General features: G+C 42.9%; 2 protein-coding genes across 12 annotated transcripts in view; one reads left to right on the top strand and one right to left on the bottom strand.

Annotated features, from left to right (window-relative positions):
• Positions 1-215: 215 nt before the first annotated feature.
• On the bottom strand, positions 216-8,704 carry LOC127009238 (uncharacterized). Of its 3 annotated transcripts, none has more exons than XM_050882103.1 (7): positions 8,601-8,704; positions 4,402-4,443; positions 4,140-4,236; positions 3,510-3,625; positions 2,485-2,591; positions 1,763-1,903; positions 216-710 (listed from the first exon to the last, which is right to left on the bottom strand). In XM_050882103.1, exons 2-7 carry the CDS (start codon positions 4,427-4,429, stop codon positions 567-569), a joined length of 633 nt encoding a protein of 210 aa, XP_050738060.1. In that variant the 5' UTR covers positions 4,430-4,443; positions 8,601-8,704; the 3' UTR covers positions 216-566. The 3 variants fall into 3 exon arrangements, with proteins under 3 accessions (XP_050738060.1, XP_050738062.1, XP_050738061.1); XM_050882105.1 differs by having other exon boundaries at positions 8,545-8,621; XM_050882104.1 differs by lacking the exon at positions 8,601-8,704 and adding an exon at positions 4,821-4,953.
• Positions 8,705-13,723: 5,019 nt separating this feature from the next.
• Positions 13,724-14,474, top strand: part of LOC127009240 (ral GTPase-activating protein subunit beta-like) — a 28,040-nt gene continuing 27,289 nt past the window's right edge. For 8 of the 9 annotated variants that reach the window (XM_050882106.1, XM_050882109.1, XM_050882110.1 and 5 more), the window contains exon 1: positions 13,724-13,838. The gene's annotated coding sequence lies outside the window, so the exon portion shown is untranslated. Of the gene's footprint in view, positions 13,855-14,474 lie in introns of all 9 variants that reach the window. The other variant, XM_050882107.1, reaches the window with a different exon arrangement.

Consider the following 14,474-nt stretch of genomic DNA (forward strand, 5'->3'; position numbering starts at 1 on the left):
TCATGACAAAAATTTAGCCCGTCGCTGGTACACGGTAAAGCCACAAATTTGGCCCGTCGCTGCTACCCGGTTAATCTTCTCTGTGGCCTTGGAAAGCAGTCGTAATGGGGTATCGATACGTTTAAGAACATGGACTTAAGCCTCTTCTTCACCTTCCCTTCCAGCACCGAACACAGGTCCACAAAATGAACTAAGGTTGTAAATAAAACAGTGTGTACGATTAAAAATTTTACATAACAAATATCATTCATTAACTTACGCATACTTGTTACTCTGCGGTGGATGAGTGAGAGGACAACAGTTTGCAAAGGCGAACAGAGTGGATGAGGAAGAACAGATGGAGAATAGGTCTTGTCTACCCTCTTGCTTCATGCGGCAGAATTCAAAATACATTAAATACACGAGAAAAAAAAATATATCAAACCGCCGTGTGAAGCAATTAGTAGACGACAGACCGTAATGAACCATCCTCCTTCAGCGAACAAGCTAGGAGGAACAGGTAAGGAGAGACATCTATAAATAAAGAGCACATTGATGTTACGTAACCCATTTTAAGTCAATCACCGCTAAAAATCTCCCTGATCGTATTCCCGCTGGTACGAGGGTCGGGGTGGGGGCTGTTGGTACTGGTCCTCGGCGGGGTAGGCTTGGTTAGGGCCGTAGGGCTGGTCGGGCTTAGGTGAGGGCACGATGTAGAGGTCCTCGTTCACCTGCGGGAGAGAAGGATTGAGTCACTCGTCGACTTGGGAAGGTGTGAAAGGAAGGAGGATTTGTGTCTGTGCAGCTGTAGGGGTAATGGTAAGTATGTAGTGGTAATGGTAGTATGATTATTGTATGGTAGTAATAGTGGTGGTAGTTGTGGTAGTAATGGTAGTTATTGTTATTTTATTGTTGTTGTTATTGTTGTATATATACCTTTGTTTATCTTCCTCAAACTCCTGAACTTAAATTATTCTTTTGCACTCTGATATCCATGAACCGCCTGATCATGTTCCGTCATCCTCCTTCTCTTACTAAAAGCGATCCCTCCCTCCTCCCAAAGCCACATCCCTCCCTCCTCCCAAAGCCACATCCCTCCCTCCTCCCAAAGCCACATCCCTCTCTCCTCCCAAAGCTACATCCCTCCCTCCTCCCATAGCCACATCCCTCCCTCCTCCCAAAGCCACATCCCTCTCTCCTCCCAAAGCTACATCCCTCCCTCCTCCCATAGCCACATCCCTCCCTCCTCCCAAAGCCACATCCCTCCCTCCTCCCTTATCCGCATCCCTCCCTGCTGCTTCATCCACATAGTTTTCCTTAATTCACTCCATGTTACCTTTGAAGTTTATCCTGCAGTCCTTCCCTCTTTCTATTTTCTTCATCTCTATCAATCTCCCATTTTTTTCTTACATTTATATCCCTATTCTCCTGTTTCTTCTCTCTAGTTTATCATGCTTTCTATTTCCATCTTGCTTTGCTTTATTTATGTTCATGTCCCTGTTTGGTCTACTTTTTTCTTGCTTCTTATTCAGATATACCTACTTTAATTTATTCCCCATGGCTGTCCAGTTTCAGAATCTTAGTTATTTTTTTCATTCCTTCAACTTTTTTATGACCCTCCTGATGTGGTTTGTTTTGCCATGCTTATCCATATCCAGCCACATTTCCTTTTTCTCCCTCCTGCATTTTATCTAACATCATCGTTCCATGGTTCCTTCTTTCCTTCGGCTCACACGCCCACTCCCTCACTTCCTCTCCTGCCCCATACTCGGCCCGGCCTCACCCTGGCTTGCTGGCTGAGGCGATCCATGTCACAGCTCACGTTGAACCACCACTCGCACACACGGTTGTCCTGGTTGTAGATGGTCCCGTTGGGGCAGAGGAAAGACTCCTTCAGGCCGTCAGTCTTGCAGTAGTGCCACACCTGTGAGAAGGAAAGTTTTGTTGTTGCGGATGTTGTCATTGTTGTTTGGTGCATTACGGATTTGCCCCAAAAGGAGGAGAACGGTGCATGCTGTAACGACCCCCCCTGCTAGTTTGTTCATTGTAAAAGAGCCCATTCAGTGCATCCTTGTGTTAACGGGAAACGCGAATGATCCCACGAGCTGGATCACCACTTCCTCCATTATTCTGTGTGATGGACTTAGATTTTGAATGCTATTAGTTTCATGTTTTATAAATCATCAAGTATCATTTTAGTTTTATGACAAAGTGATGAGCAAGTGAAGATAACTGAGCTCAATTTCAACATTAAAAGGTCATTTTATTCACATGAGAATTTTGTGTGCTTAGAAACTATTCTTTAAGAAAAATGAGCTAATAAGTTTCGAATATGGTTTATATGATAACATATAGAATAGTTTAAGATATCATAGAACTGAATATGGTGTTGGGTAATTCCTCCCCACGTGAATCTCGAGGCACAGAAAACTTTGACAAAACAACAGGTGAATGAGTCTGCTGTAAGAGCACAGAGGCCAGCAAACACCTGCCGCTGCCACGCACCTGGCACTGCGCCTCCCCGTCAGCGTAGAAGCCAGGCAGTTTTTCGCTGCAGGAGAAGCTGGTGCTGGGGACGATGGCGAATATTGGGTAGTCCTTGCCGGGCTCACCTGAAAACACCGCGCACAACACGTGAGAAAACAGCTCGGGCAGCCATCAGCCACGGAATGCAACTCGGCACAGTCCTTGCCGGATTGCTTTGTAAAACCACGCAGTGATGATTTTGAAAATTTAAGGCAACCCTTTTTTCTTTGCGAAGCAACATGTTGTGGACTTTTTTTCTCTTAACGCTAAACATGTGGTGTGTCTCCAGCAAAGAAAAAAATGTAAAATCAGTCAGTTAGCCGTGCATAAAAACAATAGGCTTGTAGTTGTCCGTAAAATATGTTATTTAAGCAGTTGTGGGTAAACATAGTTCCCCTCGAATGGTTACCAGTTTCTCTACGAACTATATGGAGGACTTAGCTCGCTCACACGCGTACAACAGCGGCTCCTCGCGCGTTTTATTTTGGAATGAGTCTTGCATAATTATATTTCATTACCAATGTAAATATACGTATTCACGTGTATTTTTCTAAACAGATCTAATGAGTTTTCGACTACTAGTATTTATACCTGCTTCCCATTAGTACTGAAAGGACTATCTGATGGAACATGAGAGCGACAGGTTCATGCCCATACTAAAGAAAGACTGATTAATAAATAATTATCTATTATAGAGTGAAATAAGATCACTAATGAATAACCAGCAAAGGAAACTCATTATATCAATAGAGGCAATAAGATAAATAATAAATAACTCATCTTGTAAGGACAGATAGATCATCGCAGAGTACTCACCAGATTTAAAGAAAAAATTAAGGGCGGTAAGTTCAATAATCGAGTTAATAGATAAATCCCAATAACATGAATATCAGAACCTATATAATGACTTGGATTCAGACTTCAGCAACCGACTCAATAGATGAAAAATCCAATAACAGTGTACCAGAAGAAGGACGGCCCTGGCGAGACCTCCAACGCCTCACCTGGGATAGTGTTGCCGTGCTCCTCGTAGTCCTCGTCCACCTCGTCGTCGGGGTATTTCTGGTACTTGGGCGGCTGGGGGCGGTACTGGTCTGCCTTAGGCGCCGGAATCGGGTACCTGGGCGACAGAGGAAGAGTCCGCGTTGAGCAAGTTTCGGTATTTACTTTGTCGTGCGTTATAGCGTACCAAGAAAGTACAGGGGATCGTGCGTTATAGCGTACCAAGAAAGTACAGGGGATTGAAAATAAATGCTGCCCGAATAGAAAAGGTTGCCATAATGAAGATGATCAGGGTCTCGGTAATGTTTGTAGTAATTAAGTGATTAGACGACCATCAAATTTACGGAACCGGATCATTTTCCCTCTTTGCTATATCAAAAGCAGAGTAGGTTCACGATTACTCTTGACCCTTACTGCGACTAGACGGCTGAGATGATCACAGAATACCTTTAAAAGACGTTTTCAAGGATATTTAATAACAATTTAAGATATTTTCACTGCACTGGTTCCTAAAGTATCCAACGTCGTTCATAGTCAGCCAAATAGTCGACTTGGTGTGACTTAAAAGCAAAGATCGTAAAATGCTATAAAGCGGTAGTCCTTTCTCCGCACTAGGACCCCGAGGCACCTACCTTGGCTCATCCTGGTAGTACTGGGGCGGGTCCTGGTACAGGGGGTCGTAGGGGTCCTGCTGGGCTCGGGGCCACGCCAGGCACGCCCCCACCACGCCTGAGGGAGAGGGAAGATTGGTGCAAGCATGTTATTCCTCTAGTCACTTAGAGTGTGGTTGCCGCTTCGCACGCACCGTAATTTTACTTTAAAGACTACTGCTGAATAAGAACATAAAGCAAATGGCATATTTAAATTTGGAAAAAAAAAATCAGTCAAACTTACACGTCCAAATGAAGACCTTCATGACCATTTCTCTTGTTCTACCTGGAAAGGAGATAATCAAAATGAACAAACAGCATAACGGTACAACACAAGCGTTCAAAAGCACAATGTTCTCCCCGACCAGAACAACCGAAGCTTTCCGTCCAGCGAGGAACAATTTTGTAGATAATTTCTCTTTCAAGTCACGATTCACTGTTTGACCACGATAAACACTTTTGGGTCACAGCTTCACAAATATTTAACAACATTTCGGACGATTGGAGACACAGGCTTCGATATTTTCAGGCGGCTTCCAAATAGGTCGTGAGCATCGTACCATATATACCGAGTCACAGAAAGAAAAGTATGACAAATCCCGCTCTAGATCACTGCGAGAAAGTTTAAAGATGGCTTGATGTTTATATATATGGTGTACAGACCCTACTGCTTGTCTCGTCCGGAACTACTGATGGTGGTAGCGGAGCGAACTGCTGACGGCGGCGGCGGTGCTGGAACACTGGCGGGGATGTGGTGTCATATTGCTGTTCTTTCCGGCCAGACTTTCTACTCCTAACGAACGGCCGTCACCCATCTGGAGGCTCCATCGTGCGTGCGCCGCGTTGAGAGCCACCATATGTATACAACAGTTTTTGCTTCGTTAATGCATATGTCTTATAATTATGGGATTGTTTTTACGTCTGTGTGTGTGTGGGGGGGGGGGGGGTATGTTTAAAGGGGGTTAGTATCAGTTTTCATAGGTCTTTCGTTTTTTGTTTGTTTGTTTGTTTGTGTTAGTGATGAGGTACGATATTATAGTCACTACTTTGTTTTCAGGTACAGTATATTTGTCTACCATATATTCCGTGTGAAAACTAACCCTAATATGATTGGTATGGACTCCTTTCACAATGGCCTAAAAGAGTACATAGACGTGCCTCAAACCTGGTTATCTAGCACTATATTATTTTGCTTCAACAGTAGATAAATACTGTACAAAAAAAATCCACAGTAAAGGAAAAAGTTCAAGGGAGAAAATAGATAAAAACAAAACTCACGGTGAAAGGAAAGTGTAACGCGAAACACCCCGTGAAATTAATCTTTGCGGCGACAAGTTTTACCGTCACTGCAAAACAAGTTAGTTAGTTAGGAGGAAAGACTAATTGCAAGTATCTTCCTGAGTTGTGAGGAGAGATGATAAAAGAACGAGGAGGAGGAGGAGGGAGGGGAAGGAGGCGGCAAAATCACCACAAACTCGAAGAATGGAAGTCTGTTACGCTTTCTCCGCTTGACCACCTGCCGCGTAGTCTAGTATAATCTCTCTCTCTCTCTCTCTCTCTCTCTCTCTCTCTCTCTCTCTCTCTCTCTCTCTCTCTCTACTTGTTTTTCCACTTATTTTCATATGTTACTCATCCGCATAAAGCTACCTCGATCAAAATTTACGATGTGCATTTGTTATCATTATCAAAACACTTTCACTACATCATGCACACAGACAAAAGCAGCATGGGCAAGATAAGAGTCATATATCTCAGCCGCCACTATAAACAAAATTCGCGTGAGCCACAACCGAACAGGACCATCCCCGGAAACCCCTCAGAGAACCCACCGCAGCGCAATAGGCAGCACATAAAAGAAACTATGATACTGAGCTTGTTGCAAAAGTGAACGGCCAGTAAATTAGCGTCAGTCTGTAAATTGCCCAACCACAATGTAAATGACGCCAATTCACTGTGTGGTAAGGGAAAGGCGGAATAAGAGGATGAGATGAGTTTGGGAGAGGGAAATACTAGACCAGGAGGAAGAGAAAGAGAGGAAGGGTAGGAGAGAGAAACAATGAGAGTCTAATACACTGTGTGGTAAGAGAGAAGCTGAATAAGAGGATGAGATGAGTTTGGGAGAGGGAAATACTAGACCAGGAGGAAGAGGAAGTTTGGGAGAGGGGAAGAGTAGGTCAGAGAGAGAGGAAGAGAGAGAGGGTAGGAGAGAAACAAGGAAGTTCAACAGCAGGTAGGGAAGGAAACGAGGCGATGAAGGGAATATATTATTAGTTAACGGAAAGGAAGAATGAGGAAATGTAATGAAGAGCTCAGAGGGAGAGGAAGAGAGAGAGGGTAGGAGAGAAACAAGGAAGTTCAACAGCAGGTAGGGAAGGAAACGAGGCGATGAAGGGAAAAAATATCATTAGCTAACGGAAAGGAAGAAGGGCGATCCATACGTATAATAATGTGCTTGAGTGCGATATCAAGCATGATCTGTCACTTAAAGATCCTTTGAGCATGAAGACTTTTGCAACCCCACCAGCCATTGTTTTAAAAAGGAATAAATTGTGCCATAGAGAAATACGATGGTTGATGACAAATATATAGAATGCATAATAAATGGAACTACGACTTTAGTTAAATGTGAATGTGTCATGGTATTTGTTTCTCCGTATAGACCTGTATGAAAGGGTAGTAAGTTAAGAGTAACAAATAAAATGTACGCGCATTGTTAGTGAATGGGAAATGTAATGCGAGGGTTTTTTTATGACGCGATGGTAGAGGATTGATTGTCATGGACCTGTTGGCAGTGGTGAGTGTGTTGATGGGGATGACACGTGTGGTGATGCTGTGCCGTGGTGATGCTTTTTATCTGTGATGGTGATGGTGATGTAGTGGTGATGAAAACAGGCTGCGTAATGACAGGATTTAGAGACTGCTGCGATGGTGGTGGTGGCGGTGATGGTGAGTGGTCATGGTAAATAATGGTGGTAATGATAGTTCTAGGGTGGTGATAATGGCGGTGGTGATGGTCAAGGGAAGGGTGGCAGTAGGGACACGAGACTTGGAGGTGGTGATGGTGGAGGAAATGGTGGTGGTGGTGGTGGTGATAGTTTGTCTCGGTGGTGATAGTTTGTCTTGGTGGTGATAGTTTGTCTCGGTGGTGATAGTTTGTCTTGGTGGTGATAGTTTGTCTCGGTGGTGATAGTTTGTCTTGAGACATGGTGAGGTGGTGATGGTGGAGGAAATGGTGGTGGTGGTGGTGGTGGTGATAGTTTGTCTCGGTGGTGATAGTTTGTCTCGGTGGTGATAGTTTGTCTCGGTGGTGATAGTTTGTCTTGGTGGTGATAGTTTGTCTTGGTGGTGATAGTTTGTCTCGGCGGTGATAGTCATGGCGGTCACAGCTGTTTCGAGAAGAGTCTGTCGAAAACGTCTCATCACGCGGCCTCCTTTCGCTGAGCGCCGACGAGTTTCCACTTTATGATCTTATTTACACACCCCTCTTCCGCGAGGCGATTATGCGTGCTCGAGGTGCGTCTCCTGACATTATGTGCGGGCTCGTGCATTAATCGTGGGAAAGTGAACGCGAACATTGCTTTTGGTATTGCTATAATCATTACCATTATTATTATTATTATTATTATTATTATTATTATTATTATTATTTTGTTATTATTATTGTTATTATTATTATTATTATTATTGTTAGTAGTAGTAGTAGTAGTAGTAGTAGTAGTAGTAGTAGTAGTGTTATCATCATCATCATCATAATCAACTTTCATTAGTACCACTGCTAACTCCCCCATTATAAGAATTATTTTAACTAATGCTGCCAATATTACTAGTATCAGTTACTAGTTTAATACCGATGTTAATTTTAATGAATGATATTTTATTCCATACTAGTATCGTCAGTGATAACCCTTTAATTCCGAAGTCAAATCATTTTACTCCTGGACGTCATCATCAGTGCTCAGGAGAGACGGTCTGCTTAATTAACAGGAGCAAGGCAGCGGCGGCGTCACGGCGTTAGCTATTACGCGCGCCGTGTTTGATGGTGCAGGCGTTGTTCATGACCCATTGATGTACACTTAGCTGAGCACTGTGTTTCATTACATCAAATATCTCAACTAATTATTAAGATCATTTCAGATGCACAAAGGAACACAATAAATTAATCTCATATAAACACAAACGAACAAAAAAAAAAAAGATACAAGAATTCTCCAATCGAGTACAAATCCACTTAACCCTGTAAAAAGATAGATAGATGGATAGGTAGATAGATAGAAAGATAGACTGATAAATGGATAGATAAATAGGTAGATAATGTATAAAACCCTCGGCTGATCTCCTAATACCATGAAAAAGAGGAACGCTTCTCACACAAAGTCACCGTCCGCACCTTGAGTCAGCACAGGTGTGAGGTGAACGTGACGGAGAGGCCCGTGACTCGCTTACCTGCCGGAGTGCCGTGAAGGGGACAACTAACACTCGACTTTCCTTGGCCGCTGCTTAAATACCTTCCGCTCCTGAGAACCCGGCCGCACACCCCTCGAAATAACACATACCTTCTCAAGCATTTCTTTTAGACGTCACAATATATCGTGATTACGCGTCAATTACCGTACACGTCATCCCATGGTTTTCACGTTCGCACAAAAGAACGTTTCATGTCCACTGTAAAGGGTGCAGTTAGCGGCAGACCCAGACAGACACACACAGACAGACACAGAGAGAAAGTTCCCTCCCTGCTTGTTGCACGCTACGATGAAATAACAAGCACCGGGAATGGGAGATTACTTTCCATTTTTTGACGTAGGACACGCAGAAAGCAGTTGTCAAGGTCCTCCATTGGAATTTTTGAAAGTGAATGTTTAGTACGATTACATCCGAAGTATAGAAACAAGAAAGTCTGTCTGTCTGTCTGTCCGTGTCTCTCTCTCTCTCTCTCTCTCTCTCTCTCTCTCTCTCTCTCTCTCTCTCTCTCTCTTATGCACTACGCAGTAAGTATATAGCTGACCAGTGATTTACGGTCGTGGTTTTTGCCATCACGCGGGTCGCTATTCAGCATATGTTCTGTAGTGTTGACTTTTTTGGGGTTTTCACGCAAAAGAATAAGTGCGTGCATAATCGTGAGACAACCCTCATGCGATAACTCTCTCTCTCTCTCTCTCTCTCTCTCTCTCTCTCTCTCTCTCTCTCTCACCAGAAAGCAAATAAATACGTAAATAAGTAAAGTTTATGAAATTCTATGATAAAATACGATAGAATACGGAAGATCGCGAGCTTGACTCAATCCTGTAAACAAACAAATCGGTGAGAGCCAACAAGGAAGAACACACATACGCACATACGTGACCGAGTTGGTGGTCTGTGTCGGTCTGCCGGGGGCGTTCCCGTCGACTAACCAGACCAATACAGGATCGCGTGGAAACCAGGGATGGCGCCAGCGTTCCGAGGGCCGTGTGTGTGTGTGTGTGTGTGTGTTAAAAGATCCATAGCAAGGGTGAAGGGCGGAGGGTTTTTATAAGGGTGATGTCAATATAGTTTTGTTGATAAGAGTGCCGAGTAGGACACGTAGCAATGGGTTTAAAATTATGTCTGCCAGAGGTCATCTTGGAAGCTGGAAGGTCAGTATGGACTCGCTATACTTATATGTTCGGTCTAAGTTAACTTTTATTGGTGAACATTTTAAAGTGAGTGAGATTTACCCTTCATAGTTAAGCTGGATAAATTTAGATTCAACAAAGACAAGCAAGAATTAGCTCACCAACAGAGTAATGGATGAGTGGAACAGGCTCGGCAGGCATGTTATGACTGCCAATACGATTAATACATTCAAGAAGAGGTTAGATAAATGGATAATGAGATAATGGGTTAAGTTTACAGGAGCTGCTTTGCACATGTCTACCGGCCTCATACAGACTCATTGCGTCCTTATGTTCTCATCAGTATCATTCAGAGCACTATACAGAAGCAATTTTTATGAACCTAGCAGTGAGGTGTAGTAGCGTAAGTGAGGAACCAACAGATTAGATCATATCGTGTCCATTGCACCCGTGATGACTTAAACCAGAAGAGTTCACGAGAAATGTGAGAAAACCGCTGCATAGAGAGTTGAGGACACGCCGAGACGGACCCTACAGAACCAGCAAGCAATTTTAGCCTCCGGAGGGTTGAGTAATGGCAGTGTGGGATTGATGCGCTACGCTTTACTTCTCTCCTTGCACAGGTTCTCTACCCCCTGCCATGGAACGTGATTATTTTAGGCATATAATTAACACTGCGACCCTTTACATATTCTCAGGCAGCCAATTTAAAGTAGTTTCTCCGTAGTTATGTCTAATTATAGCGTACTTTTTCCCTCCACCTGTGTTATGCTTTCACGGCGTCCACGCGAGCAAAGTATATGCGAAAGTTAATGAAGGTTTCGTATAAAACTTTAGTGTTGCGAGAACATAATATTGATGAGAATGATGAAGTCTGTAAGAAGTATTTTAACACCTTTCATTAGACCAAACTGAAGCATCATTTTGATCATAATCTATATAGTGGCAGGAACAACTATGATCATTTAAAGTAGCTGACACAGTGAAGGCAAGTTTAAGTTCAACTATGCGTTAATTACTCTCACAAAACTCTTACAAGATACTTACCAGACGAATGTAATGGTAACTATATGATAACTTACATTTGAGGTCAAGCGTGAAAGTCATTTCAGAAACCGCAGCTCCTCAGACAATCAAGGGAACGATATAATTCTGCCCGTGGATGGGTGTGACGTGTGTGTGTGTGTGTGTGTGTGTGTGTGTGTGTGTGTGTTGCGGCATGAAACCTCTCCCAGGGCTAAGTCAAGTGTGTGTGTGTGTGTGTGTGTGTTGCGGCATCCAGCCTCTCCCTTGGCAGTGTTCGCCGGGCCGTCTTTCCCGCGTTGTGCCATCGCTGAGTGGCCGCCGCAAAGCACTGGGTGAGGCAACAAGGCGCAGGAAAACAACACAACAGCCTGCCGCAAGTGGACGTTATAAGGATACAGGCGATGGACTTGCCTTCTCTGCGACAGTTTCCAAGAGATTGACCATACCTCCTTCGGGCTATATAAGGATCACGACGTAACACCTTTTTTTTTATTTATTTATTTATTTTTTTTTTTTAACCTCTACCATCTTGTTCAAACTGACATTCCATGATGTTCGATGCCTTCAGAAACGTTGGCATTTATTCTACTTTTAGAGTATGGCATAACTTTTTTTTCACATCACTAAACCTAAAGTTTCGTTGGCCCACCGCCGACACACAAACGGTGACCCTGAGCCTCGGGGGGGCCAAACATTTCCGCCCCACCGGCGCTCAGACTGGCTGGTGGCTGCTGCTGGGCCGTCCATGGAAAGGCCGCCAGTTATTGCTATCCGTGTTCCCTTCCTCCCTTGCTGCTATACTTATGTAACTTCCTTAATTCATTATTCTATATACTGGCATATTGACAACGAGTATCATTTATGCATATCGACGCAGACTGGTTTGAGGTTTTGAGTGCACATTTTTTCTTGTTTATTATTACCAAACAATGAAAAGCTTATACGCCTTCCCTTCCTTAGGATTTTTGGGGGTCATTTGAGTCAGTTAAGTGTATAGGTGGGAGTATGTCCCCCTTATGGGTGAATTGTTTTTTTGGCCCGCAATCGGTAATTTAAATATTTCTTAATATTTCAATAGTATGTGCGATGAGGGAGATTCAGAGTCCAGGAAGATTCATATTTTGTTATTTTTCGGTAAATCTTATAAATAAAAGTTAAAATATCAACGAAATAGGTTTTGATCTATTCATTATTTATTTTTGCATGTAAGCCTATAGTACGATAGGATTTATTGAGGCTTCTTGAAGGACGTTAGAGGCAGCGGTGATTATGTTTCTTTTTTTTCTTCGGGGGAGATGCTGCAAGGCTTCCTGAGCTTGTGTGAGCCCATCTAACGAATGCACAACTGAAATATAATTCTATAATGATCTGAATATACAAGCCGTAGGAAAGGAAATCCTGCCGATACCTACATCCTAACGTTCAGTGTTATCAACAACGCTGTAGATCCAAATGTCAATACCCAATAACAATGCGATAAGCGGAATTATAAGGGCAGTTTGTACTTACTATCTTGTTCACCGTTCATGTTCAGTGTTGAGAAAAGTGAAAATGTGGAAAATATATAAACACACACTGATGTAGTATCCTAACGATTACTGTAGCTGCCGCAGTGACATCGCCCTTCAAGTTGACTCACGATCATAGAATTTTACGAGCTTCTTCCCTTGGGTGATAGCGGACACACGCCGGGGTTGTTACGCTTCTCTGCGGAGATGGTCAATTTTTCTTTACAAGTATGAATTACGAGACATGAGCCTAATCACAGAGAGTTTTAATGAGCACAACATTGTAATTATAATACAATTGCCATGCACCTCCTTAGTAACCCACATGTTGGTATTAGGAGAAAATGCTCGTCCTATATCAGCGTGCGGTCTCCCTCAACGACTTCATACTGGATGATATTATTAATGACAAACTCTTAGAAAATGTTGAAAATGATAACACAATAGTGGTCCTCATTATGACGTAATTCATTGGAGCTGCATAACTGATACAAACAATCTACATTTAATTCTCTAACAATACACGATTCTTATATCATTTATGTAATTTAATGTTCGTTGATTCCATGTCCTTTTATGCAGACAGGTCAGCAGGACTCGGAAACTACAGCTACCCAACCACAATTTCCGGATATGTATGAAGTGGATTACGTTTCTTTCGGTATAAATTGTTGATGCTAAAATAGATTGGATCATAAGTTAATGGACGAAATGTATGTCGCAGGATCTTTAGGGGTCAGCAACTCCGCCTCGCAGTGTTCCCAGATTGTTGTACGCAGGACATTTTTATAGGCCTATCGGTTTCTGAGTAAACAAATTAAAGTATCACACCACCAAAACGAACGGTATTCAGCAAATTTAATCCTTCTATAACTGAAATCTTAACACTATACGAGGGGGAAAGAATAGATTATCGTTAAAAGCTGGCTACCGCTTTTATTGTACGACAGTTATTCGCAGGAGAACGCTGTCACGAGAGGGGCGGGGAAGACGTGAACTCAACACTTCTTCTATGACTTAAATATTGACAGTTAATGCGAATGAAGAGAGCAAATCAACGTGAAAAGGAATAAAAAAAGCTGTTCTCATTATCGCATTCCTGTAATTATCGTGCCCAAGAGAAAGCTGTCACAGGGGAGAACGACGTACACTCTTAATTCTATGACTCGATATTACTTTCTATGACTTGTATATATTGATAGTTTATGCAAAGGACGTAAAACTGGACTACTGGACTGATAATTATAGACAACACTGACAGAGAAGAAATAAAACGGGGTCTGTACGTATGAGTTCTAAAAAAAATAAAAAAGGAAGAGCAGAGTATTACAACCACCTAATAATAGACAAAAGGGAGGCCGCTACAAAGACTATTCCCCGATCTTCAAGTAAACTGATAAAATAACGTAAAAAAAATTAAAAGGGTGATCAAGTTATCGTACTCTCGTGGTAATTATCGCGCCCAAGGGAAAGCTGTCAAGGGGGAGGAGCAGCGGCGGCAGTGTTGTTGTTGTTATTGTGAAGGAACACCTGTGCCCGCCTCGTTAGTGCAGGTGTGTGGGCGTGCAGGTGTGTGGGCGTGGTGGTGTGTGGGCGTGGTGGTGAAGACAAGAATAACAACGTCAGACTCCTCTTTGCTCCTCTTTGCTTCTCTTTCTTCCTCTTTGCTCCTCTTTCCTCCTCTTTGCTCCTCTTTCCTCCTCTTTGTTTCTCTTTCCTCCTCTTTCTTCCTCTTTGCTTATTCCTCTTTCTTCTTTTCCCCTTCCTCTCTCCCTCCATGTTTTCCTCTTCCTTTCCTCTTTATTTTTCCCTTTTCCTTCTTTCCCTTATCCTGTTTCCTCTTCTCCCTCTCTTCTTTCCCATTTTCCTCTTCCTTTCCTCTTTATTTTTCTCTTTTTCTTCTTTCCCTTACCCTGTTTCCTCTTCTCCCTCTCTTCTTTCCTGTTTTCCTCTTCCTCTCCTCTTCTCCCTTGCTTCGTTCCTGTTTTCCTCTTCCTTTCCTCTTTCCTCTTCTCATTTTCCTCTTTTCTTTCCTCTTCTTTCCTTTTTTCTCTAACTTCTTTCCTCTTTCATTTTCCTCTTCCCTCTCTCCTCTTCCCCCAACAACACATATCCCACTGACTCATTTCCTCTTCCCTTGATCCCCATGATTAAAAAAAAGGGGGGGAGGGGAAGAAAGGGTGGGGGGT

This window comes from Eriocheir sinensis, chromosome 40 (assembly GCF_024679095.1).
Source record: "Eriocheir sinensis breed Jianghai 21 chromosome 40, ASM2467909v1, whole genome shotgun sequence".
NCBI classification, from domain to species: Eukaryota; Metazoa; Arthropoda; class Malacostraca; order Decapoda; family Varunidae; genus Eriocheir; species Eriocheir sinensis.

Bases quoted from the DNA above. Each gene is read 5' to 3' on its own strand.
- LOC127009238 (XM_050882103.1), bottom strand. From the start codon at position 4,429: ATGGTCATGAAGGTCTTCATTTGGACGT. The intron at 1,904-2,484 runs GTGCGTGGCAGC...TCCTTCTCACAG, and splicing joins ACGGGGAGGCGCAGTGCCAG to GTGTGGCACTACTGCAAGAC. The intron at 711-1,762 runs GTGAGGCCGGGC...TCTCTCCCGCAG, and splicing joins GCCTCAGCCAGCAAGCCAGG to GTGAACGAGGACCTCTACAT.